This window comes from Dromaius novaehollandiae, chromosome 7 (assembly GCF_036370855.1).
Source record: "Dromaius novaehollandiae isolate bDroNov1 chromosome 7, bDroNov1.hap1, whole genome shotgun sequence".
Taxonomy (NCBI): Eukaryota; Metazoa; Chordata; class Aves; order Casuariiformes; family Dromaiidae; genus Dromaius; species Dromaius novaehollandiae.
In genome coordinates, this window is record NC_088104.1 from 18,961,444 (window position 1) to 18,982,118 (window position 20,675).

The window sequence follows — 20,675 nt, forward strand, 5'->3', positions numbered from 1 at the left end:
GCATCCAACCCTGCTTTTGGAGACACCCAGGATCTCCTGGTCCTTAGGACCCCAGGATCCATCCCTGCCCTGGGAGAGAGCTGGGGCTCACTGGGTCTCAGAGGGAAGGGGTGGTGGCTGGGTTTGGGACAGTCTGGGGGGCTGAGGGTCCCCGGGCCCATGGCTGATGCCCTGACGCCATGCCGCCCCAGGAGCCGCCCCACAGTGAAGGACTGCTTCGCCAACACCTGGCTCCAGGATGCCTACCTGATGAAGCTGCGCCGCCAGACCCTCACCTTCACCACCAACCGCCTCAAGGAGTTCCTGGTGGAGCACCAGCGGCGCCGCAGCGAGGCCGTCACCAAGCACAAGGTCTTACTCCGCTCCTACCAGGGCGGCCAGCCGCCGGGGCCGCAGTAGCCGGGCGCCCTCGCCGCGGCTGCGGAGGCGCCGAGGAGCCAAAGGAACATTCCAGGGGCCCTGGGACGGGGCGGCCCAGGAGCCGGGACGAGCCCACGTACCTCACGGACCGCCGCCGAGGACGTTGGGGAGGGATGGGGACGGCGCAGCATTGTTGGCGAGCAGAGGTGCTGCCCCAGCCAGTCTGGGCTGTGGGCGGCCAGAGGGAAGCGCTGCTGGGAGGGACGGAGAACGTGGCCGAGGGATGGGGGAAGGATGTGATGGGGATGCGGGGGCCGAGGAAGCCCCAGGCGGGAATGGGAAAGTCGCCGGCGGCGGGGAGAAGAGCAGCCTGGACCGCGGCAACCGCGCAGGTGCTGCTGTGGGGCCCAGCTCAGCCTTACGCCTTCGCCGCAGCCTGCAGCTGCCCCCAGCCGCGGCACAGCAGGGAGAGAAGCAGCCCCGGAGCTGCCGCCGCTGTGGAGCGTGGATGCCCACGGCCGCCCTGGTTTGCACGCGAGCACCCGAGCACTGAGGCTGCTCCACGGGTTTCTGCAGAGAGGGGCCAGCCTGCAGCCAGAAGCCTGCCCCGAGCCCGGGGCCACGGGTGCCCAGTGCCCACGCAGTGGAGACGCTCGCGCCTGCAGGCGCGTACACCCACCCCGCCTCCCCGAAAGCCCCAGCATGTCCCCGTGCACACCTATGCCTCCCCCCTTACATCCTCTGCCCCGCACGTGCCTTGCCAAGCCACGCACCTCCCCTTGTACGCGCACACGCGTGTGCACCACGCACCCCGCGGGGCTCTGCAGCCGCCATGGCCACTGCCGGCCTGAGCCACGGCAGGGCCCCGTGCTGCTCCCCTCCCCCCCCCCCCCGCCAGCCCCCTTCACCTCCCCGGGCCTCGACCTGACGCACTGGGTGCCCCGGACAGGGGACGGGGCAGCGTTTGGGCAGCCGCCTTCCAGATGCTGCTGCAGTGAGGAGGCTTTCTTTATTTATTGACTTTGGTGAGAAGGTTGCTGGGCCGCCGCTGTCCCTGTCCCTGTCCCCCCCTCTCTGCCGGGCTCCGCGGTCGCCCCGGCCCCGCGGCTTGGAGCACGCAGTGCACAGAGCAGCAATAAAAGCCCTGAGCAGCCGGTGGCGTCGGGCGCCGTCCTTGGGCGGGACGGGGGACGGGGGTGAGGCCGCCGGGGGCTCCCGCTGCGGCCTCCGCGGGCCACGAGGGGCCCCGGGAACCGGCCCCGCGGCTGCGCCCAGCTCGCCGGCTCCCCCCCCAGGGAGAAGGGTCTCGCCGCGGCCCAAGGTCCGGCCGGTCCGAGAGGGTCCTTGGAGGAGCCAGGAGCGTTATCGAGGGCTGCAGCCACCGCGCCAGTGCGCGGGCCGGTGTGCCGCGGGGGCGTTTGCGTCACGGAGCGAAAACACCGGGCCGCGGCGCGGGGGGGAAAGCGGCCGCACGGGGACGGGGAGGCGGCAGGGCGGGAGCAAGGGGGACCACGCGGGACCACGACCTACGGGCTGGGCCCGCCGGCACGCCTGGACCTCGCACCGCCCCCAGCGCGCGCCGCCGAGACCCAGGGGAACCGAAAGGGAGGGGGCGGTTCCCCCCGCGCGCGCCCCCGCGACAAACGCGCGTGGGCACGCGCGCACCCCCCCCCCCACCCGCACCGGCGCTCCGGGGCACGCGCACGCGGGCACGGCCCCCACGCGCATGCGCGCACTTCTCCCACCGCCCTTCCCCGGCGCGCCGGGACGGGGCTGCGCGTGACGTCACTCAGAGAGGCGGGGCGCCCCGCCCCGGCGCCGCTCTGTGCTGCCAGTCCCACCGCCCCGCGCGCTGACGTGGCGGGACACGTGTGCGGAAGTGCCCGGGGGCGGGGCCGCGCAGGGCACCGGGCCGGGCGGGAGCTGCGCGGCGGAGCGGGCCGTGCTGTACCGAGCCATCCCGTACTGAACCGAACCGGGCCTGCTCGGGAGCCAGGCACGCCCAGGGCCCCGAGCACCCCGGGGCCGCCCGCGGGAGCGCCCGGGCCGGGCCGGCGGCGGCCGCGGGAGCGATGCTGAAGGCGGTGATCCTCATCGGGGGCCCCCAGAAGGGTAAGGGGGCGCCGGGGCCCCGCGTGTGCCCCGTGTGCCCGCGGCCTCGCCCTGGCGCCCGCTGACCCGCCGCTGCCCCGCAGGGACCCGGTTCCGGCCGCTGTCCTTCGAAGTGCCCAAGCCGCTGTTCCCGGTTGCCGGCGTGCCCATGGTGCAGCACCACATCGAGGCCTGCGCCAAGGTAGGCCGGGGGCCGGGGCGGCGGTGGCGGGGCGGCTGGGGGCCCCGGTGCTGCCCGCCTCTCTCTGCTCTCTCACCAGGTGCCCGGCATGAAGGAGATCCTGCTGATGGGCTTCTACCAGCCCCACGAGGCCCTCGGCCGCTTCCTGGTGTCAGCGCAGCAGGAGTTCAAGATCCCCATCAGGTGGGCGGGAGTGCTGCTGCCTCACCGTGCCCGTTGCTGCCAAGGAGCCCGTCCCAGCTCCGTCCCTTGCCCAACTTCCCTGGCAGGGAGCCGCCCGGGCAGACCAACCTTGTCCCGCTGCGGACGGGCATCCTGACCCCTGTCGCCAGCTCTGCTGGCCTTCAGGAGTCCCCCGCCCACCCTCTGTCCCTCGTCCCGGGCCCCCATGAGCCGCCTCTCTGCATGGCAGGATTGTGTCTGTCTAGCCCCTGTCCATCGTTCCCAGCCCCGCTTGCAGGCACTGCCGCCAGATGCTTGCTTCCCTAAGCAATCGCTCTTCCCCGCTTGGCTTGCAGGTATCTCCAGGAGTACGCGGCGCTGGGCACGGGTGGCGGCATCTATCACTTTCGGGACCAGATCCTGTCGGGTGGTCCCGAGGCCTTTTTTGTCCTCAACGCAGATGTGTGCTCCGAGTTCCCCTTGCAGGAGATGCTGGACTTCTGGCAGCAGCATGGCAACGTGCACAGCTTTGTCATGCTGGGCACCACGGTGAGCGGCGGTGCTGGGAACCCACCGGTGGCGCTGGGCAGGGGAGGAGCAGCATCGCTCTGGGACACGCTTGCCTAGAAGCCAAGGGCTCCTGCAGCAGATGGGGTCTGGGTGTGAGCTCTGGGTCTCGTCTCCCCTGTGTCCGCGTGCCTGCTGCTCCGCTGCTGCTGATACATCCTGCTTCCACAGGCCAACAGGACGCAGGCCCTGAATTATGGCTGCATTGTGGCTAACACGGACACGCACGAGGTACCAGAGGGGTTAGGGGAGCTGGGCGTGGTGCGGGCGGTGGGGCTGCGCTGGCTGTGTGGGCACGTGCTCCTAGCGTGCCACAGTGGGTCGGAGGATGTGGTGCTGGGCACAGGGCCAGCGCGGGGGCTGCAGCCTGGGACTCACGTCTCTCCCTTGCCGCCAGGTCCTGCACTACGTCGAGAAGCCCAGCACGTTTGTCAGTGAGATTATTAACTGTGGTATCTACCTGTTCACACCTGCCATCTTCCAGCACATCGGCGATGTCTTCCAGAGAAACCAGCAGGAGCTAGTGCTGTGAGTGCCCCCGTCTGCCCTGCGTCCCTCCCACCCCATTGCTTCCCAGGGCTGCAGCAGCACACTCATTTCCATTCTTTCTCTATCTTCTCTCCTCCTCTGCCATCACTCACTCGTTTCCTGATCTTGCACCAGCTGTCCTTACCTTGGGTAAGTCTCCCTCTGTGTCTGTGCTGGCTGCTCTCGGCGCTGGATTGTGCTAGCAGTAACGCATGCTTTCCTCCCTGCTCCAGGCTGCTCCGCGAGACTGTTGTTTGTGCCTCTCCCCTGCTGCGCTGCTCCCCTTCTGGCCACCTCAGCAGCCCCAGTCTGCGGCCAGGTTGGGGCTCCCCATCTCTGCCTTCCTTTCCTCCCCCCCATCCTCATACAGCTCAGGACAAAGGGGTGAGCGAGCCTTTCAGCAGGGGATAGTCTGCTTCCCCTTCCAGCCCCGTCTGTTGTCTCAGCTGGCCTGTCATCTGACATCTCTGCCACCACCTCAGTGCAAATCCAGATATGCAGGGCTTACTGTGGCCACATCTGGAATGGGGGACAAGATCTGTAACACATGCACCCTGGGCTGGCTGGTGCTCTTGTACTGCAGTTTCTGGCTCAGAGCTTGTTTCAGCTGATGAGGCCTCATCCCTCTGCTGTTCTGGGGTCCAGCAGGGCTGGGCGGGCCTGGCCTGACAGCTGGGGCTGTCCCCTCCTGTGGGGAGAGATGTACGGCTAGGAAGGAGTCCAGGAAGAGCCGCATTGCCAAGGAGCCCCCCAGATTTGGAAAGGGTAGTTTTTGGGCCCCCTGGCTGAGCCACTGCTGGGGTGCGTGGCTAAAGGGTGTTTTGCTTGCAGAGAGGAGAGCTCCAATGGCTGGCTGCGTGCAGAAGTGATCCGGCTGGAGCAGGACGTTTTCACGGCGCTGGCTGGGAGTGGCAAACTCTACGTCTACAAAACTGATGGCTTCTGGAGCCAGATCAAATCAGCTGGGTAAGGCCTGGAGCTGGGGTTGGTATAGCAGGAGTGCTGAGTGATCTGCACTGGAGCTGGGAGAGGAGGGTAACCAGGCAGGACTCTGCAGCTGGGTGGGGGGTGGCAGATGTTGAGTTCAGACCCTCCTCTGTCCTGCTAGTGCCAGAGAAGCAGTAGCAATCTTTTTCTTCCCCCCAGCTCCGCCATCTATGCCAGCCGCCTTTACCTGAACCAGTACAGCCAGTGCCACCCAGAGAGGCTGGCCCAGAACAAACCTGGAGGCCCCATCATCCGAGGTATCCCTCTGACACCTTAGTGGCTTTGGGTACTGCCTGGGAGCTGCCCAATGCAGGACAGGGCAGAGCAGGGTGGGGAGAAAGTGGGACCTGTGGCAGGTCCTCTGATCTGAGAGACAGGTGCTCCTGCAAGCTGCTTCTGCTCATGCAGCTGCTCTGTGTTGCAGGGAACGTGTACATCCACCCGACGGCATCTGTTGACAGCACTGCGGTGGTGAGTACAGACCTGGGGGACCCTGCAGCAGGGTGGCCTTGGGGCAATGCTACCCAGTGCTCGGTGTCTCCTGCTGTGGTAGGCTGAGGTCACTGCTGTCCTCGACCTCATCGCATCCCTCTGTCCTCACAGCTGGGCCCCAACGTCTCTATTGGGAAGGGGGTCACAGTGGGAGCTGGTGTGCGTGTGCGTGAGTCCATTGTCCTGCATGGGGCCTCACTGCACGTAAGTATGGTTGTCCTAGGGTGGATGTCCATACCCTTGCCATGGGGCAGTGCCCCTCATCCACCACTGTTCTCTTCCCCCCCCCCCCCAGGATCACACCTGCGTTCTCAATACCATCGTGGGCTGGGACAGCACCATTGGACGCTGGGCCCGGGTTGAGGGAACACCTAGTGACCCTAACCCCAATGATCCCTATGCTAAGATTGACAGCGAGACCCTTTTTCGGGATGGACGGCTCACACCTTCCATCACAATCTTGGGTATGTCCTAGGTCCTGCCTGTGCCCAGCAGCCTTGGCCCTGCAGCACAGGGCAGAGCTTTTTCCCCTCTTGCTGACCCCACTCATCCTCTCCCTGCAGGCTGCAGTGTCACCATCCCTGCTGAGGTTGTCATCCTCAATTCTATCGTCCTGCCCCACAAGGAGCTGAGCCGCAGCTACAAGAACCAGATTATCTTGTGAGTCGGCCACTTGCTGGGTTGGGACCACCGTGTGCCCCACAGAGGAGGGTTTTGCCTCCTGGGAGATTCCCAGCTCCTTGCCAGAGTGGCAAATGCAGGCCAGGAGTCCTCCAAGTGCCTGATTCCTACTCCAGACAGATATTAAAGCTGGTGCACATCAGCCTTGTGTGCTGCTTCCCTTGCAGCCCAGGGGCCTGCCCTGGGGCAGGGGGAAGGCTTTGGGGACAGCACCTTGCTCTGTAGGGCAGGGCAATGGTCTAGCTGCTGTGTACCTGTATAGGGAGCCCTGAGCCAATCTGCTGGGCAGAGCCCTTGCTGCCTGCAGCATCCCAGGTCCTATGAGCTTTGGCTCTTTCTCCACCAAAGGGCACTGCCAGTACCCAGTTCCCTGGGAGGACTAAGTACCTCTGGCCTGGCTCTCTGTGTGCTATGCTACTGACTGTCTGCAAGCCCCTGGAAGCTCTTGGCCCCATCTCTCAGGGCTGGAGGAGCTCTGGATCTGCCAGGCCTTCTGCATAGGCAACCTTTGCCGCATGAGGCTGTTTTCAAGAGCCTGACTGCAGCAGTGTGATTGCAACAGGTCCAGGCTGGCTCTCACTTACTGCTGGGCCCCAGTGGCTCAGCAGAAACTGAGAGCAGGCCAAGGGTGTCCCAAGGGCACTGGTGCAAGAGGGCCGAGTCAGACACGTGGCTGCTCTGAGAGCTCTGCTGGCCTTGGAGGGAGCTGCAAAGACTCTGAGGATTTAAACACTGTTGCCAGCTGAGAGGTCTTTGTAGCCACCCTCCTCTTGGGTGCTGGTGTAGAGCACCTATTCTCCAGGAATGCCCACATCCCAGAGGGCTGCCAGGAAAGCCACCAGTACTGCAGAGTATGTTCCCATCAGGCTCAGACCTGTGAAAAGGTCAGGGTCATGGCAGCAGGCCCCTGCCCCAATGGTAGGCCAAGAGCCTCCTTCCCAGAACCATGGTTGTAGCTTGGGGGCTTGCTGCACATCTCCCCTTGCACCAGCCCTGCTTTCAGTCTCCCACATCCACAGGGCACCTGAGCAATTGTTTTATGTATGTGCTGGTGGCAGAGAGCTACTGCTTTGCCTGTGTCTTGAAAAACTTGTTCTTTTATCGAAGGAAAGTCCCTGCTTAGCCCAGCACACTCCAACTACAGTAACCAGTGTTGCCATTTATCTGCATCTTCTCTTGTCAGGGAGGTCTGTGCTAAAGCACTGTGCTCTGCTGAGGACCCCCATCACACCTCTCACCTTAAACTAGACACTGCTTTAGGGATTTTGCATCCATCCTGTACCACCCCAGCTTGATGGATTTGCAGTAAATCCTTGCTCCCAGCCCTGCACATTCCTATGCCAGTTCTTCTGTGGTCCTGGGCAGGGATTAGCTGTTCCCTGACTTTAAGCACATTAAACTCCTTCAGTTTTGCCTTTGCCTTGGATGTGCTAATTTCCTTGCCCTCTGGTGAACACCCCTGTCACTGAGTGAAACTGAGCCAGAGTTACTTGCCCACTTTCAGGACTGCTTGAATTCTTTCTTCTCTGTATGCCACATCTGTCCTGGGTTTTAGCACAAAGGTTGTTCAGCTGCTGGATGCAGCCATGGGGCAGTTCATCCCCACTTCATAAGGCCCATTTGGTCTAAGCTCTACTATGGGCTGTCCCTCATACTGTTATCTGGGGGACAAGCCCTTCCCTGACCCTCGCTCTATTCCGGTTTAATCCAGCTTTCCCTGTCTTTGAGGGAGGGCTGTGTGTCCCAGTGCTGGAGGGGTGTCTCCTGGGACTGGAGGGAAGGAAGGAGTTAAAGGGGCCTCTGCTGAGGTGCCAGGAAGTCTGGAAATACTTAAGCTTGTCCTGCCCTTAGCAGCAGCTCTGATTACTTGAGGCCAACATCTGGGCTGGAACAAGGGGCCTCCCACATCCAGGGCAGGGAGAGGGGGGCTACATCTGTAACCTGAATTCCCCTCCAGTTCACTGAGACAGGGCAGGGGAGGCTCAGCTTGTCTTCTCCAGCCCCTACCTAGCCCCCAGCAATCCAGCCCACCACCGAAAGCAGGGATTTGGGGGACCGGTGCTCACCTTCACTTTCACTACCGCTCTTGTCCGGTGTCTGTGAATGCAATGGTATGAGCACCCAGGGAGCCCTGAAGCTTTGCCCCCCACCCCAGCCCTTGAGCCTTGCAGCCCTTTTGCAGAAAGGAGCAACTGGCCCCTGTTTTGAGTCTGTCCTCAGCCCTCATCTAGTCCAGGCACAGGGCCAGCCTTGAGCCTGCAGCAGGGTAGAGGTGCAGGGCAGAGCCTGGAAACACTGGCAAAGAAAGGGACCCCGCTCTTGCCCAGCACGCCTGGGAGCAGGGGAAAACACCTCACAGTGGTGGAGGGGGACAGGCATCAGTCACAGCCCAGCCTCTTTTGCTGCAAGCATTTAATACAAGCCAGCCTGGAAGTACAGCACTCAGCCAGTACCCACCAACCCTGGCTACACAGAGCACCAGGCCCTGCTCCCCCACCCCAGGCATGAGGCTGGGGGAGCACCCAGAAAAGCAGAGCAGGGCCTGAGCTCAGCACCGTTGCCGCCACCCAGCACCATGGGCCCACAGGCTCTTGAGTAGGCCCAGGGCAGCTGCCTGGTCCCACAGGCTTCGCTCCTCCTCCATCGCTGCTCCATCCCCCTGGGGAGCAGCCGCCAACAGCTACACCAGGGAAGGGAAGAACCGACCCACACTCCTCGGGGCAGGGCCCTGCCTGCGTGGGGAGAGGAGATGAGTCAGGGGAGCAAAGCATGCTGCCCACCCACCCCTACCCCCTGGCTCTCAGGCAGCACTCACGGCGGCAGAGCGGCCGTGCCCACGCAGCTCCGCAGCGTGCTGGGGAAGCAGCAGGTCCCAGCAGGGCTGAGCTGGCTGGAGTTGGGCTCTGGGGAGGCAAGGGGGCAGAGGAGCTGCTCTGCAGGACAGGGGCCTGGTTGGGGCAGGATACAGGCCATCACATGGCAGCCCCCCTTGGGCACCCAGGCCCCTCAGCACCCACAGCACAAGGACAGCCTCCCCTCAGAGGCTCTCCTCATGTATGCCCATGCCTCACCATGTTTGCTGCCTGGGGCCAGGGGGCTGGCCGGCGACAGCACCAGGTTCTCCTGCTCCACCTCCACGAAGCATCTCCAGAAGTCGGGTGGCAGTGAGAGGAGCCGAGCCACCACCTGGGCAGGGAAGGAAGGAAGGGGCTAAGTGGAGTCCAGCAGTGCCTGAGGCACAACCTGTACCATGGGGCCAGGTTCACCTTGCACTGCCGCGGCGTGTCCTCCATGATAGCAAGCGGCGTCGGGTTGGCCGAGCCATATCCCACCAGCGTGGGCCCAAACACGCGCGACAGGTTCAGCACATCCATCCTGCAGTCGGGGCTGCGGGACACCCTGCGAGGGGGGATGGCGTGAGCACGCTGTCCTACCAAGGGGCCCCTCTGCACGCTGGACGGCGGCGCAACCCCCTCGCCCTCAGCACCAACCCCCTGCTATGGGGCAGGGAGCCTGGGGAAGGGGGCGCAGACACCCTGGCAGGACCATAGGAGATGACCTACAAGAGACCTCGGCTTAGAAGGGCAAAGGACAGCTTATGCCCACAGCAGGGACTGAGATGGCTGCAGAGCTGGGACCCAGGTGGCCCAGAGCCCCCGACACCCAGGGGACCCCTGATAGCCTTGGGGACCCCCAACAGCCTCGGGGATGCCCGGCTGGGCTCGGTCTCTGCACCCACGATGGGGGGAGTGAGGGATACCTGGGGCCCCTCACCTGAGCAGGTGCAGCATGAGGAAGGCCAGGGTGTCCCTGTTGGCGGGGGGCAGCTTGCTCACAGCGTGGCGCAGGGCCGCACCACAGATGGCCTCATCCGGGAGGTCTGCGGCGGCACCAGGGAGGCCGTTACAGGAGGAGCGGCCCCTCGCAACCCCCCTGCCCCGGGCGGCTGGACCCCCCTCACCAGCAGCCTGCAGGAAGGCCGGACGCAGGCCGAAGGTGAGCAGCGGCTCCTCGAGGCCCCGCAGGAAGTCCTTGAGCACGCCGCACACCACGTGGACGTCGGCCACGCCGCCCAGGCCGGCCGGGGCACCCCCGGTGTGCAGCAGCCTCCGCTTCCACTGCCGCACCAGCTGCTCCGCACCCGGCACCCGATACAGCCCCATCTGCGGGTGGGCGGAGAGGGGGCTCAGCGCTGCGGCCCGGCCCCGGGCCCCCTCCGGTGGCCACCCCGCTGCCCCTACCTCCGTCAGGCCTCTCCTCTCCACCTCGGCCACGCACTGCGCCACCAGGGCCGGCACCCGGGGAGGCGCGGGGGGCGCCAGGTCAGCCAGCACTCCCTGTGGACGACAAGGCAAGGGGAGCAGCAGCCCCAGCACCCATCCCCATGGAGCCTCGGCGGCTGCAGGGGGGGAGGGGGGTAAAGCTTGAGCAAGCCCCTGGGTGGCCCTTACCTGGCGGGGCCGGGCGCGCTGGAGGGGCCGAGGCATGCAGGGCCCGGGGCACTGCTCCTGGCACTTGGCATGCACCAGCAGCTGGCACCGGCGGCACTTGCAGGCGGCCTTCCCAAAGCGGATGCGGGAGCCGCAGGCAGCGCACGGCTCGGGGCGGATGATCTGGCGAGGGGGGGAGCAGGGTCAGGGCCCCCTTCCCACCAGCCCCTCTGTTCCCCCCCCCCCCCGCCCCCCACCCCCAGGGCAGCACCCAGCACTCACCACCTCCATCCCAACCCAGCCCCCTGGGTTCCCTTCTCCAAGGGGAGGGATAAGGGCACACACCGTTTTGGAGGTGAACTGATGCTGGAGCGGTGGGAGGCCCCGGGGAGGTGAGGGCAATGGGGCTGGCGCTGGCTGCCCCACAGAGCTGTCCTCGGTGTGACTCTCCCGTGCCGGGGCGCAGCAGCCCTGGTCCCCACTGGTGCCCCACACCGTGGTCAGCTCTGCCGGGAGAGGAGATGGTGGAGGGGGGGTCCCAAAAGGCAAACCAGCCCCATGAGGGACCTGGGGAGGCTTCCCACCTCTCAGGGGAGCCCCTGCAGCCTCACAGCCACCCTGGGATGGGGGGCATCTGGGGTCTCTGCAGGACCACCACAGCGGGAGGTGAGCATCTCCCAGGGCATCCACGTCCTCCCCAGCAGCAGGAGCACCCAGAGGCCGGTCCTGTACCACTGCCAAGCGGGACACACGTGTGCTGAGCCCCACCCCATCCTCCCCAGCCCTCCCCAGGACCTGCGCACGTGGACAGGCGGTGTCCCTGGCGAGAGCGGCGTGGTGGCACCAGGGCGGTGTGCGGGAGGCTGCTGGCGGGGCCCGGCACCTCAGCAGGAAGTGGTGTGGGAGGGATGCTCGCCTGCAGAGGTGGGGGGTAGTGAGGAAGCTGTGCCCCACAGCATGGCAACATCTCCCCGTGAGCTCTGCTCAGCCCCCTCCCGCACCCCACAGGGCCCTGCACAGCCGGGGATGCCGACCGTGGGGCACTGGTACCCAGAGGGGCAGACAAGCGCCCAGGGGCCCCATAGCACCCACAAGCCTGCAGGTCCCGCTGCACCCATCCCTGCCCCGGGTGCACTGGGGGGCTGGGACCCTACTCACAGCATTGGGGGGTGCCACGGAAGGACGGTGCCGCTTTGCCGCTACCACGGGGCCAATCTGAGGGGCCAGGGACACACACTGGGGACAGAGCAGACGGGTGACAGGTAGGCAGGGCTGCCCTCTGCCTCTGCCCCCAGCAGCCACGCACCAAACGCCCAAGCCAAGCAGCCTCAGCCCCACGAGGGGTCCTGGTCTCACTGCTTGCCCCCCGCCAGCCACTGCAGGGGACTGAGGCCCCCTTCCCACACCTGTGCCGGGGCAGGCCAGGCCAGGCCAGGCCGGGCTGCAACGCAGAGGGGTGAGCAGAGCAGGGTGCGGGATGCTGCACATGGGGATGAATTATTGAGGAGCCCGGCTGGGCCGCAGTGCAGGGTAATGGAGTTTCTATTGATCACGGGAGGTTTGCTGAGAGACGACGCTCCCAGCTCAGCATCAATAAATTAAACCCCCTGCCAGGCTCTTTGCAGCCTCCCATGCAGGCTCAGAGAAATATTCGGGTGTCTTTCTGCTGCTTGGGCCCAGCACTAGCACCACATGCTTGGGCTGCAGCCTGGCACCGTTGGCCTGTACCGGGCAGAGGATCCCACGGCCACAGCGTGGGAGGGCAGAGCAGACTCGGGGACCCTCCCAGGACCTGCTCACCCACATCAGGGGCAGAGCCCATCTCAGCACTGGCCTTAGCACGCTCAGGCCACTGTGTCCCAGCAGTGCCCTCGTACCTGCCTCTCCTGAGCTTTGCGCTTCAGGGTCTTCACCACCGCCATATCAACATCCTAAAAGGCAGGAGGGAGCCTGGGGGCTGGCAGGGTGGCATGGGGTACCCCCAGCATCCCTGCTCAGCAGCACAGGGCAGCTGGGGGCATCTAGCCCCCTGCTTGCCCCTAGCCAAGGCAAAGCGGCTGCCCCACTGCAGGAGTGGGGCAACACTCCTCCCTCACTGCCAGGCTACTGCTGGGATAGGAGTGGGGGGAAAGAAGCCAGCCCTGGGACAAGCAGCACGTCCTTCCCTACCACATCGTCTTCAGTGCGGTCGTAGCTGATGTCCGAGTGGGACAGCAGAGAGTGGCACGACTCATCCACCGCTGATGACCTGCTGGGCAAACCAGGGGGTCAACACAGCCAGAGGAAGCCCCCACCCCAGCCAGGGCATCTCTTCACCTGTATATCCCTACAAGGCCAAGGCTTGCAAGGATGAACACCTCTGCAAGGCCCAACCACCATTGCAGGACAAGCCCTGGCCCCATCCCTCCCTTCAAGTCCAGCAGAAGTGAGGAGGAGGGGGGCAGAGCTGAGCCCAGGGCTGCTTAAGGGGCAGGAGCAAAGGTCACAAACAAGATGCTCTTTCCCAGGGAAGAGGCTGCAGCCCCAACCCACTGGCAGTTGGTGCCCAGCCAGCCCTGCTCACCTTCTCCCCGGTGCCAGGGCCCCTCCAAGGCGTCGGCCCGCCAGGGCGCTGAGGACAGAGCGCTGCTCGCCTGTCAGGACAGCGCTGCCCAACGGCTCCTGCATCAGGAACTCGAAGATCAGCTGAAGTTTGCGCTCCTGCAAGTGAAAAGGGGCAGCAATCAAGGCCCGTGGGACAGGCTCCCCCGCATCACCACACCCAGCCCCACAGTGTGCCCCCACAGCCTCTGCCAACCCCACAGACCTGTTTCTCCAGCTCAGCCTCTGCCCGGTGCCGTTTCTTCATCTCCACCTCCACCTGGTTGCGAGCGTGCTTGAGCTTCACCTCCAGTGCTGCCCGCTCGGCCTCGGCACGGGCCAGCTGCTCCCGGGCCCTGCGCCCGTCCTGCTCCAGGCGGCAGCATTTCTTGCGCGTCGCCTCGAAGCACCGGGCGATCTGGATGTAGTCTGGGTGGGACACGAGTGGGTGGCCAGCCAGGAAGGGGCTCCCAGCACCGAGCTCCCCCAATCCCACGCATCAGGTAGCGGATGGGCCCCAGGAGCCTGCAGCCGAGCCAGGCGCAGGAGCCCTGGAGCAGGAGCCCCCAGGGCGCCCCGAGGGGCTGCGCACACCCACCTTCCTCGACGCTGCTGCTGAGCTCCAGCAGTCGCAGCACCCGCTCCAGCTGCGCCAGGAGGTGTCCGCAGCGCCGCTGCATCATCCTGCCGCGGAAAGATGGGGCACATCAGAGGACCTCCCCCGCTCCAGCCCCCCCCAAGCCCGGGGAGACCACGAGAGGCAGCGTGGCCCCCGCGCAGCTGCCGGCGGCGCGCGCCCGCACCCGGCCGCCGAGGTCCGCCGCGCGCCCCTGGGACGGCGCAGGCTCCGGAGGCGATGGGCCCTCCCGGCCGGCCTATGTGGGCCGGGTGCCGGGGTGGAGCCCGGCCCGGCTCCGCCTCCGCCGCCCGGGCCCGGCCCGCCGCCCCGCCGGCCGCCCCGCAGCGCTCCCCGGCCCCGGCCTGCCCCGGGCTGCCAGGCTGCGGGACGGGCACGCTGGGTGTGGGGTGCCCTGGGGTGCCCCGGGGTGCCGGCAGCAGTGCGGGGGACAGGGCTGCAGAGCAGGCATGCTGGGTGTGGGGTGCAGGGGTGCAGGGCAGGAGTGCTGGGTTTGGGGCAGGAGTCCTGTGTGCCCAGCAGTCCGGGGCACCCTGGGGGTACAGGGTGTGGGACAAGAGTGCTGAGTGTGGGGTGCCCTAGGGTGCAGAGCCGGAGTGCTGGGTGTGGGGTGCCTGGGCACCCGGGGTGCAGGGATGCAGGACGAGAGTGTTGAGTGTGGGGTGCTGTAGCGTGCTGGGTGCCGGAGTGCAGGGTGCAGGACAGGAGTGCTGGGTTTGGGGCAGGAGTCCTATGTGCTCAGGAGTCCTGGGCACCCGAGGGGTGCAGGGATGCAGGACGAGAGCGCTGGGTGCAGGGTGCAGGAGTGCTGGGTACAGGGATGCAGGACAAGAGCACTGGGTGCAGGGTGCCTTCGGGATGCTGGGTGCAGCAGGACATGATGGGGCTGCCTGTGTGGGACTCCTGCTTCCCCCAATTTCCCGGGAGAGGTGCTGCTGCTGGTGTGGGTGCTGTGGGGATAGCGGAGACGGACGCCCTTGGGCGGGAGCCGGAGGAGCCGGTGTCCTTGGGGATGAGCGCGGTGTCGGCTGCCTTGCTGTGACAGTGCATGCTGGCCTGCGGCGCGGCTCGCCCCAGCCCACTGTCCCCCCAGATTGCTGTGCCCACGCATGCTAAGCGCCTGGCTGCATGTGGTGATGACGGGTCTTGCCATCTGTGCTGGTACCCTGTGCCTGACACACCCCCTGCTGCGCAGCATCTCCAGGTCCTTGGGGCATCCCTGCGGACCAAGGGGCCATACAGCTCACAGACCCTCTGCCCCCAGCTGGGCCCGGTGGCCTGGCAGGGGACCCCGAGCCCCCCTGAGCCTCAGGGCTCCCAGCCGGGCCGTGTCCTGCAGATGGAGCCATCTCCCTGCCTCAAAGGCCAGCGCAGCCCTGATTCCTCCAGCGCAGGCCCTGGGCTGCAGGGAACTCGAGCCCCCAGCACACCGCCAAGGGGCACCCTCGCCCAGCCCTCGCTGGCTCATCCCAGCCCCACCACTGCCCCACGGGGTCCTCGCAGCCCTGAGGTCCTGGGGCAGGACTGCGAGAGGACGTCGGGACCATGGTTAGCAGTGCACTACCCCTCCTCTGCACCTGTCCCAACCCGCTGCAAATACCTGAAATAGCAGCAGTGCCAGCAGCAGGGCTGGGTGCGCAGAGGGGCCCCGTGCCTGCACGCACAGACACGCACACGCACCCTTGCCTGCCTTCGTGCACGCCTGGCCATCTCTGAGCCTCTCTGACTAAGCAACGGGATTTTTGCACCCTGCAGGCATGTAGAAACGGATTCCCCGCCAGCCGCCTGGTGCATCCCAGTGGGAGGCTGCAGATCACACAGCCCTGGCAGCCTGGGCTATAGCATCGCAGCTGGATGAGGCTTGAACTGCCCCCACGGAGGGCTGGAGCTCATCAGGGTTGCTGCGGGGTGCACGGTGCCAGGGGCTCCTGCCTGCGGGGTGCTGCCTGCCGTGGGTCCATGAGCAGCCCTAGTGCAGGGCCCCCTTGGGGGTCCCCCTCCACGGAGCCATACCAGGGGCAGAGCCCTGCAGGGGCTGAGCTGGGCCAGCAGCACCCAGGTGGTGCTGGGGCCGGTGCTGAGCACGCCACACTGGGCCAGCGGGTGGGGTGTTTCTTGGAGAAGCTCCTTCCTCCCAAGGTTGAATATGAGTCAGGTTTTGGAGCGACTTTAATTACTGCTGGATCGATAGGCTCGGCACGACCAAGCAAAATCCAATCGCAGCCCCAGGGGCCTTCCTGCTCAGCCCGCTGCTCAGCGGCGCTGGGCGGCTGTGGGAGCCGCGTGCTCTCCCCACACACTCCCCACGCTGCCGCCTTCCCCACAGCGCCCTGCCTCCCCTGCGCCCACCTCCGCAGCCGGGACCCCTCCTGCCACCTGCCACACGGGGCATGTCCCAGTGTCCCCCCAGCCCCACGTGCATGAGGCCAGCAGCGCCAGGAGGGCAAGGCAGGTGTGCAGCGAGCCCCTCGCAGCCCGCCGCTCCGATGCCCAGGGATGGGTGGGGGGCATTCACCCACCCAGTGCACCCCCCCGTCGTGGTCTGCTCTCCCCGGTGCTCGAGCCACCCCAGCTTGGCCAGGCGCTGCATAAATAGCTGTTTGTGTCTGTGCTCGGCCTCTGCGTGGGAAATAATATCGGCTGATGGAACATAATGCCCTGCTTCACATGTTCAATTTTATCATTTTCCGAGGCAGGCAATCTTCGTTTAAAGCTGAATGGGCTGGGGAATGTTAATGAAGCGCCGGCGCTGCTCTGCACCGCGCTTTATCTCTTTGAGAATAATTTGGGTGAGCTCGGAAATAGAGTTCCCAGTCCCAATTCAAGCGGTGGCAGCACCGCGTGCCGATAAAAGTGTAATTCCTGGCCAGCGCGTGGTCCTGAATACATGTCAACTTAACCCTTCAGACCCCACTGGGATGGCACTGCCCAGCGGCTGCCTGCCAGCCTGTTGGGGGCCCCGGCTGCGCGGTGTACCCAGCACCAGCCTCCGCGCAGGGTCTGTCCTTCCTGGGGACGGCCAGCTTGGGCTGCCACGTTGCACCCCACCCTGGCAAAGCTGGCAGTGGGAGCCACAGGGAGGAGAGATAAGCAAGCAGGCATGGAGCCTGAGGAGATCGCTCTCACAGGCAGGACCCCCCAGGCAGCTCTCCAGCCGTGCCAGCCTGGAGACTGTGGTGGGCTCACAACAAACATCCAGACACACAGTGAGGAGCACAGGAGCTTTGGGCCACGTGGCCTGGCCTGGGCACCCATAGCTGGGCACCCGCACACAGCCCCGGGGTGCCGGGGAGCAGGGCTGCTGTGACGGCTGGGTGCTGCCTGCTTCTCAAGCCCATGTCAGAGCAGGATGATGAGGAAGGGTGAGGAGGCAGGTGAGGGAGGGCGAGGAGGGCCCTGTCCTCCTGTGTGCAGCACCCTCGGGCTGTGGATGCAGCAGTTGGGTGTGCTGGGGCAGCACAGCCCCCTTCGCCGTGACGCCTCCGGGCATGGCCGAGCTGCCCCACATCCCAAGCCATCCTGCCCCAAAGGTGCTAAGAGAAGGATGCGCTGCCCAGCAGGCTGTCGCAGTGGTGGGGCAGTGCAGCCCCTTAGGTGCCAGTCCCTCGCAGGTGCCAGGCCCCTCCAGTGGGGCAGCGAGTGGGTGCTGCGGGCAGCCCCTTCCCCCAGGAGCCAGTGGGGCAGGCAGGTTTCCAGCACCGTTAATCAGGGCTGTGAGAGCCGGGATTAATGTGCACTCCAAGGCTCTCCAGTCCCAGCTGTGATCCAGCCCTCTGCTCTCAGCCGGAGCCACCTCCACGCGCTGAATTATCAGCCTGAGTAATTAAGTGGAGAGCTTTGTTTTAATGCAGACATCTGATGCCTTCGCACCGCGGAGCACAGCAACTGTCGCGGGTGTTTATGCTCCGTGCAACACATCTGGCTCATGGGGAGAAAATCCATTGCTGCTGCTGCGCAAGATTAAAGGGAACGCAGCGTGGGGAGAGCAGGAGCCGCTTGCAGGCGGCAGCGCAGCGGGCAGGGATCATCCTGGGGCACCAGCCAGCCGCACCGCCACCTCCTTAACACCCCCCCCCCCCCCGGCAGGAGGCCGCTGCCAAGGGCTGCGAGCACCCATCGTGGCCGGTGCCAGGGCCTAGGTGGGGCGGCCAAACTCTGCGCAGAGCCAGCCGGGGAGCAGGAGGGTCACGGAGGTGCTGTGCAGGGGTGGACAGGGAGCTGATACTGCCTTCAGCTTGCAGCAAGCCTGCGTGTGAGAGTGTGTGGCGAAGCGGGTGCATGCATGTGTAAGCAGGAGTCTGCGTGTTCATGCATGTGCGAGTCCTGAGCCACTGCCGCGAACCCACATGCGCGTTGGGTCCAGCTGATGCTCTCCAGGAAGGGGGAAACGCAGGGCGCGGACCCACTTCCCTGCCCACTGTGTCCTGCCACCCCAAAGGACTCCCCCTGCACAGAGAGGGTTTTGGTGGCTGCTTGCCATGCCGTGAACCGACGCAGACAGGATGGGATGGGCTGCAGCCCTGTGGGCAGGCAAGGACCAGGAGCAGCCGTGCTGCCTTGCATGGGGGCTCTCTGCTGCTCTGCTCTCCCGCGGAGCTGGGCTGCAGCAGGAGGCACTCCCCAAGCTTTCACTTTGGTTTCACACTTCGGTTTCACATGTCTTTGCACAGGTTTTGAAACTCACATTATTTTTATTGGAATCTCCCTGGTATTACGCTGAGCTGCAACGAGAGCATTTTCCTGACCCCTGCCTGCCCGCCACCCTGCGCATACCCGCACCCTGGCACCCCCTTCCTCTCCTCCCGTCTCTCTCCAGCCCCAGGTTTTCCCTGGCCCCAGAGCGCCCGGCTCCATCCCCACCACTTCGCTGCTGCCCGCTGACCTCCCAACAGGACTCACCCGCCCAGCGAACCACCCGCGCACCTTGCTTATCAGAGCACAAGGAGCGAGAACGTGCTGTACGAAGAAGGATAATTACAGGCTGGGAGATAAATGGAAATAGGACAAAATAAAACATAGCCTTATCAGAGGAAGATGGTGCCTGATGCACCTGATACCTTCTGCTGATAAGAGAGCTGGTTTTCGGAAGAAGAAGAATGCAGATCTTGGCTGTCTGGGCCTGGGAAGAACAGAGATGGTGCCACACAGGAAATTATTACTTTGCACAAATTAAGGGATTATCATGAGCACAGGGAGGTTGTAAGAGGCTGGCAGGGGAAGAAGCCAGGCTGCAGGGAAAGAGGAGATACCAAGGAGGAGAGGGACTACTTCTGGCATCACTCGGGACGTGCCCCATTTCATAGCTTCTTCTTTCACCCCAAAACTGAGGATGCCAGGAGGAATCTGCTGATGCCACAAGGATATGAATCATCCTCAGTTTGGGAAAGACCTCAAAAAGGATGAGATCCAAGAGCACAGATCAAGAATGCATGAGCCTGGGGATGGATGGAGGAGCCTGGTGTCGACTATCATCGTCCTGGACAGGACATGCACTGCCCTGCCCACCGCAGCCACCGCCCTGGTCTGCAGGATCCCGGCAGGCTGCCAGCCCCGGCTCCCCCAGCTCTCCCCATTGCTCCAAGAACGGGAAGCCAGGAGTCCTAACTAGCATCTGAACAGATTTTGATGAAGACGAGTAGAGGCTGCCCAGACACAGGCAGCTTTGCTAAGGGTCTCCTGGGCACGCGGTTGCTCCAGGGCCTGGAGGAACCAGGTCACTGGACGAGTTGCCAGAAAAACTTCCAGCATGACTGGACCCATGCAAAAAAGAGTAAGTTTTCTGCACAGCAAAATGCCCTAAAGCTCCAGCTGGGGAGATGGTCTGGAAGCAGGGCTGTGCCACAGTGCCTTGCACCATGGCAGCAATTGGATGGGAAGCTTGGCTGGAAATCAAGCTCACAGGTGTATTCCTGGGGCCTTTTCTCTCTGCTCAGCCCCTGAACCGCTGGTGCTTTGCTAATGGCATCCATTTGGGCTGCCTGAATGGTCTCACAGATATTTAGTGCTTTACCGAGCAGCTTGGCCAGGGAGTCAATGAGTTGCACTGGGCAGTAGCTGGCTGGTGTTCAGGTGAGGAGCAGTGGCCTGTGCTGAGGCTATGCCCCATCGCAGCCTCCCCGAGTGCATTGCTCCAACACCTCCAGCATCCGCTGCAAGCCATGCACAGTGCTTGCTGCCTGCCTTCCCAGCTGGGCGCTGGGGCAAGCTGTGCCTTTGCGAGCCCACTCTCGGCCAGCTTGCCCCGGTGTCTCGGGGCTCCTGGGACCCCATCGCTTCGTGGGTGCTGCTTGCATGAGGACTCCCTCGCCCGCTGCGCCGTGGCAGGGCCAGGCGTGCAGGCAGTCAGCCTGTTGGGATCTGTGTTTGACCAGAGGCCGGCAGTGGGACAGCCTGCGGCAGCTTTCAGCTGTTGCTTCCTTGCAGAAGCGTGTGACCTCCTCTGAGCTTTGGGAGAGTGTGAGGGGGCTGCCAGGGCTGGACGGGGCAGCGGGAGCAACTCCTCGACGAAGGTAAGGAGAATAACAGGCCTGGAGAATAACATTTAACTGTGATCCCTCCCAGTGAGAGCATCATAGAAACCATGTTGGGAGAAACTGTTTTCGAGCAGAAACGCTCCATGTGGTTTCCAGGGGAGAATGGGCTCTCTGGTCTGCTCCCCTGCTGAGAAAGATGTGTCTAAATTTGGCCTGGGATCTCTGACCCTGCGCTGATCTGGCCGAGGAGCAAATGCCGTTCTGGTTGAGTAAAGCTTCCTTGCTGAGCCGCTGCATTGCCTGGCTGCCTTCGGAGAGGGGCAGTCCCAGGCGGCACAGGTCTGCTCCCGCAGGGCCACCTCCAGGCAGCGGGCTGGGACTCGCACTGTGCAAACGCTGGTCCGGGGTCATCCAGCCTGGGGACGGGGACAGCAACAGTCAAGAGCCTTTGACAAAATCCAGTAGCAGAAACAAAGCTGGAGAAG

General features: G+C 64.6%; 3 protein-coding genes across 8 annotated transcripts in view; 2 read left to right on the plus strand and 1 right to left on the minus strand.

Moving 5' to 3' along the window:
• The window catches only part of SPEG (striated muscle enriched protein kinase), a 35,178-nt gene extending 33,664 nt beyond the window's left edge, over positions 1-1,514 (plus strand). Inside the window, exon 43 of the mRNA XM_064514818.1 lies at positions 192-1,514. Coding sequence (XP_064370888.1) covers positions 192-399 — 208 coding nt within the window. The 3' untranslated portion in view covers positions 400-1,514. The remainder of the gene's footprint in view (positions 1-191) is intronic.
• Positions 1,515-2,191: 677 nt separating this feature from the next.
• On the plus strand, positions 2,192-7,489 carry GMPPA (GDP-mannose pyrophosphorylase A). Of its 3 annotated transcripts, XM_026094866.2 has the most exons (13): positions 2,193-2,472; positions 2,556-2,653; positions 2,733-2,836; positions 3,172-3,364; positions 3,554-3,613; positions 3,780-3,910; positions 4,046-4,060; positions 4,742-4,876; positions 5,057-5,154; positions 5,322-5,368; positions 5,501-5,593; positions 5,685-5,853; positions 5,953-7,489. In XM_026094866.2, exons 1-13 carry the CDS (start codon positions 2,433-2,435, stop codon positions 6,051-6,053), a joined length of 1,284 nt encoding a protein of 427 aa, XP_025950651.1. In that variant the 5' UTR covers positions 2,193-2,432; the 3' UTR covers positions 6,054-7,489. The 3 variants fall into 3 exon arrangements, with proteins under 3 accessions (XP_025950663.1, XP_025950651.1, XP_025950656.1); XM_026094878.2 differs by lacking the exon at positions 5,501-5,593 and having other exon boundaries at positions 2,192-2,472; XM_026094871.2 differs by lacking the exon at positions 4,046-4,060 and having other exon boundaries at positions 2,194-2,472.
• Positions 7,490-8,464: 975 nt separating this feature from the next.
• Positions 8,465-13,964, minus strand: LOC112980143 (rac GTPase-activating protein 1-like). 4 transcript variants are annotated; one of them, XM_026094812.2, is made up of 17 exons: positions 13,884-13,964; positions 13,679-13,764; positions 13,307-13,509; positions 13,064-13,200; positions 12,670-12,748; positions 12,378-12,431; positions 11,659-11,736; positions 11,296-11,416; positions 10,846-11,006; positions 10,522-10,683; positions 10,312-10,407; positions 10,032-10,233; positions 9,845-9,950; positions 9,337-9,469; positions 9,142-9,256; positions 8,886-9,018; positions 8,465-8,802 (listed from the first exon to the last, which is right to left on the minus strand). In XM_026094812.2, exons 2-17 carry the CDS (start codon positions 13,761-13,763, stop codon positions 8,751-8,753), a joined length of 1,917 nt encoding a protein of 638 aa, XP_025950597.2. In that variant the 5' UTR covers position 13,764; positions 13,884-13,964; the 3' UTR covers positions 8,465-8,750. The 4 variants fall into 4 exon arrangements, with proteins under 4 accessions (XP_025950597.2, XP_064370889.1, XP_064370890.1 ...); XM_064514819.1 differs by having other exon boundaries at positions 8,886-9,003; positions 13,679-13,953; XM_064514820.1 differs by having other exon boundaries at positions 8,886-8,973; positions 13,679-13,952.
• Positions 13,965-20,675: the final 6,711 nt, after the last annotated feature.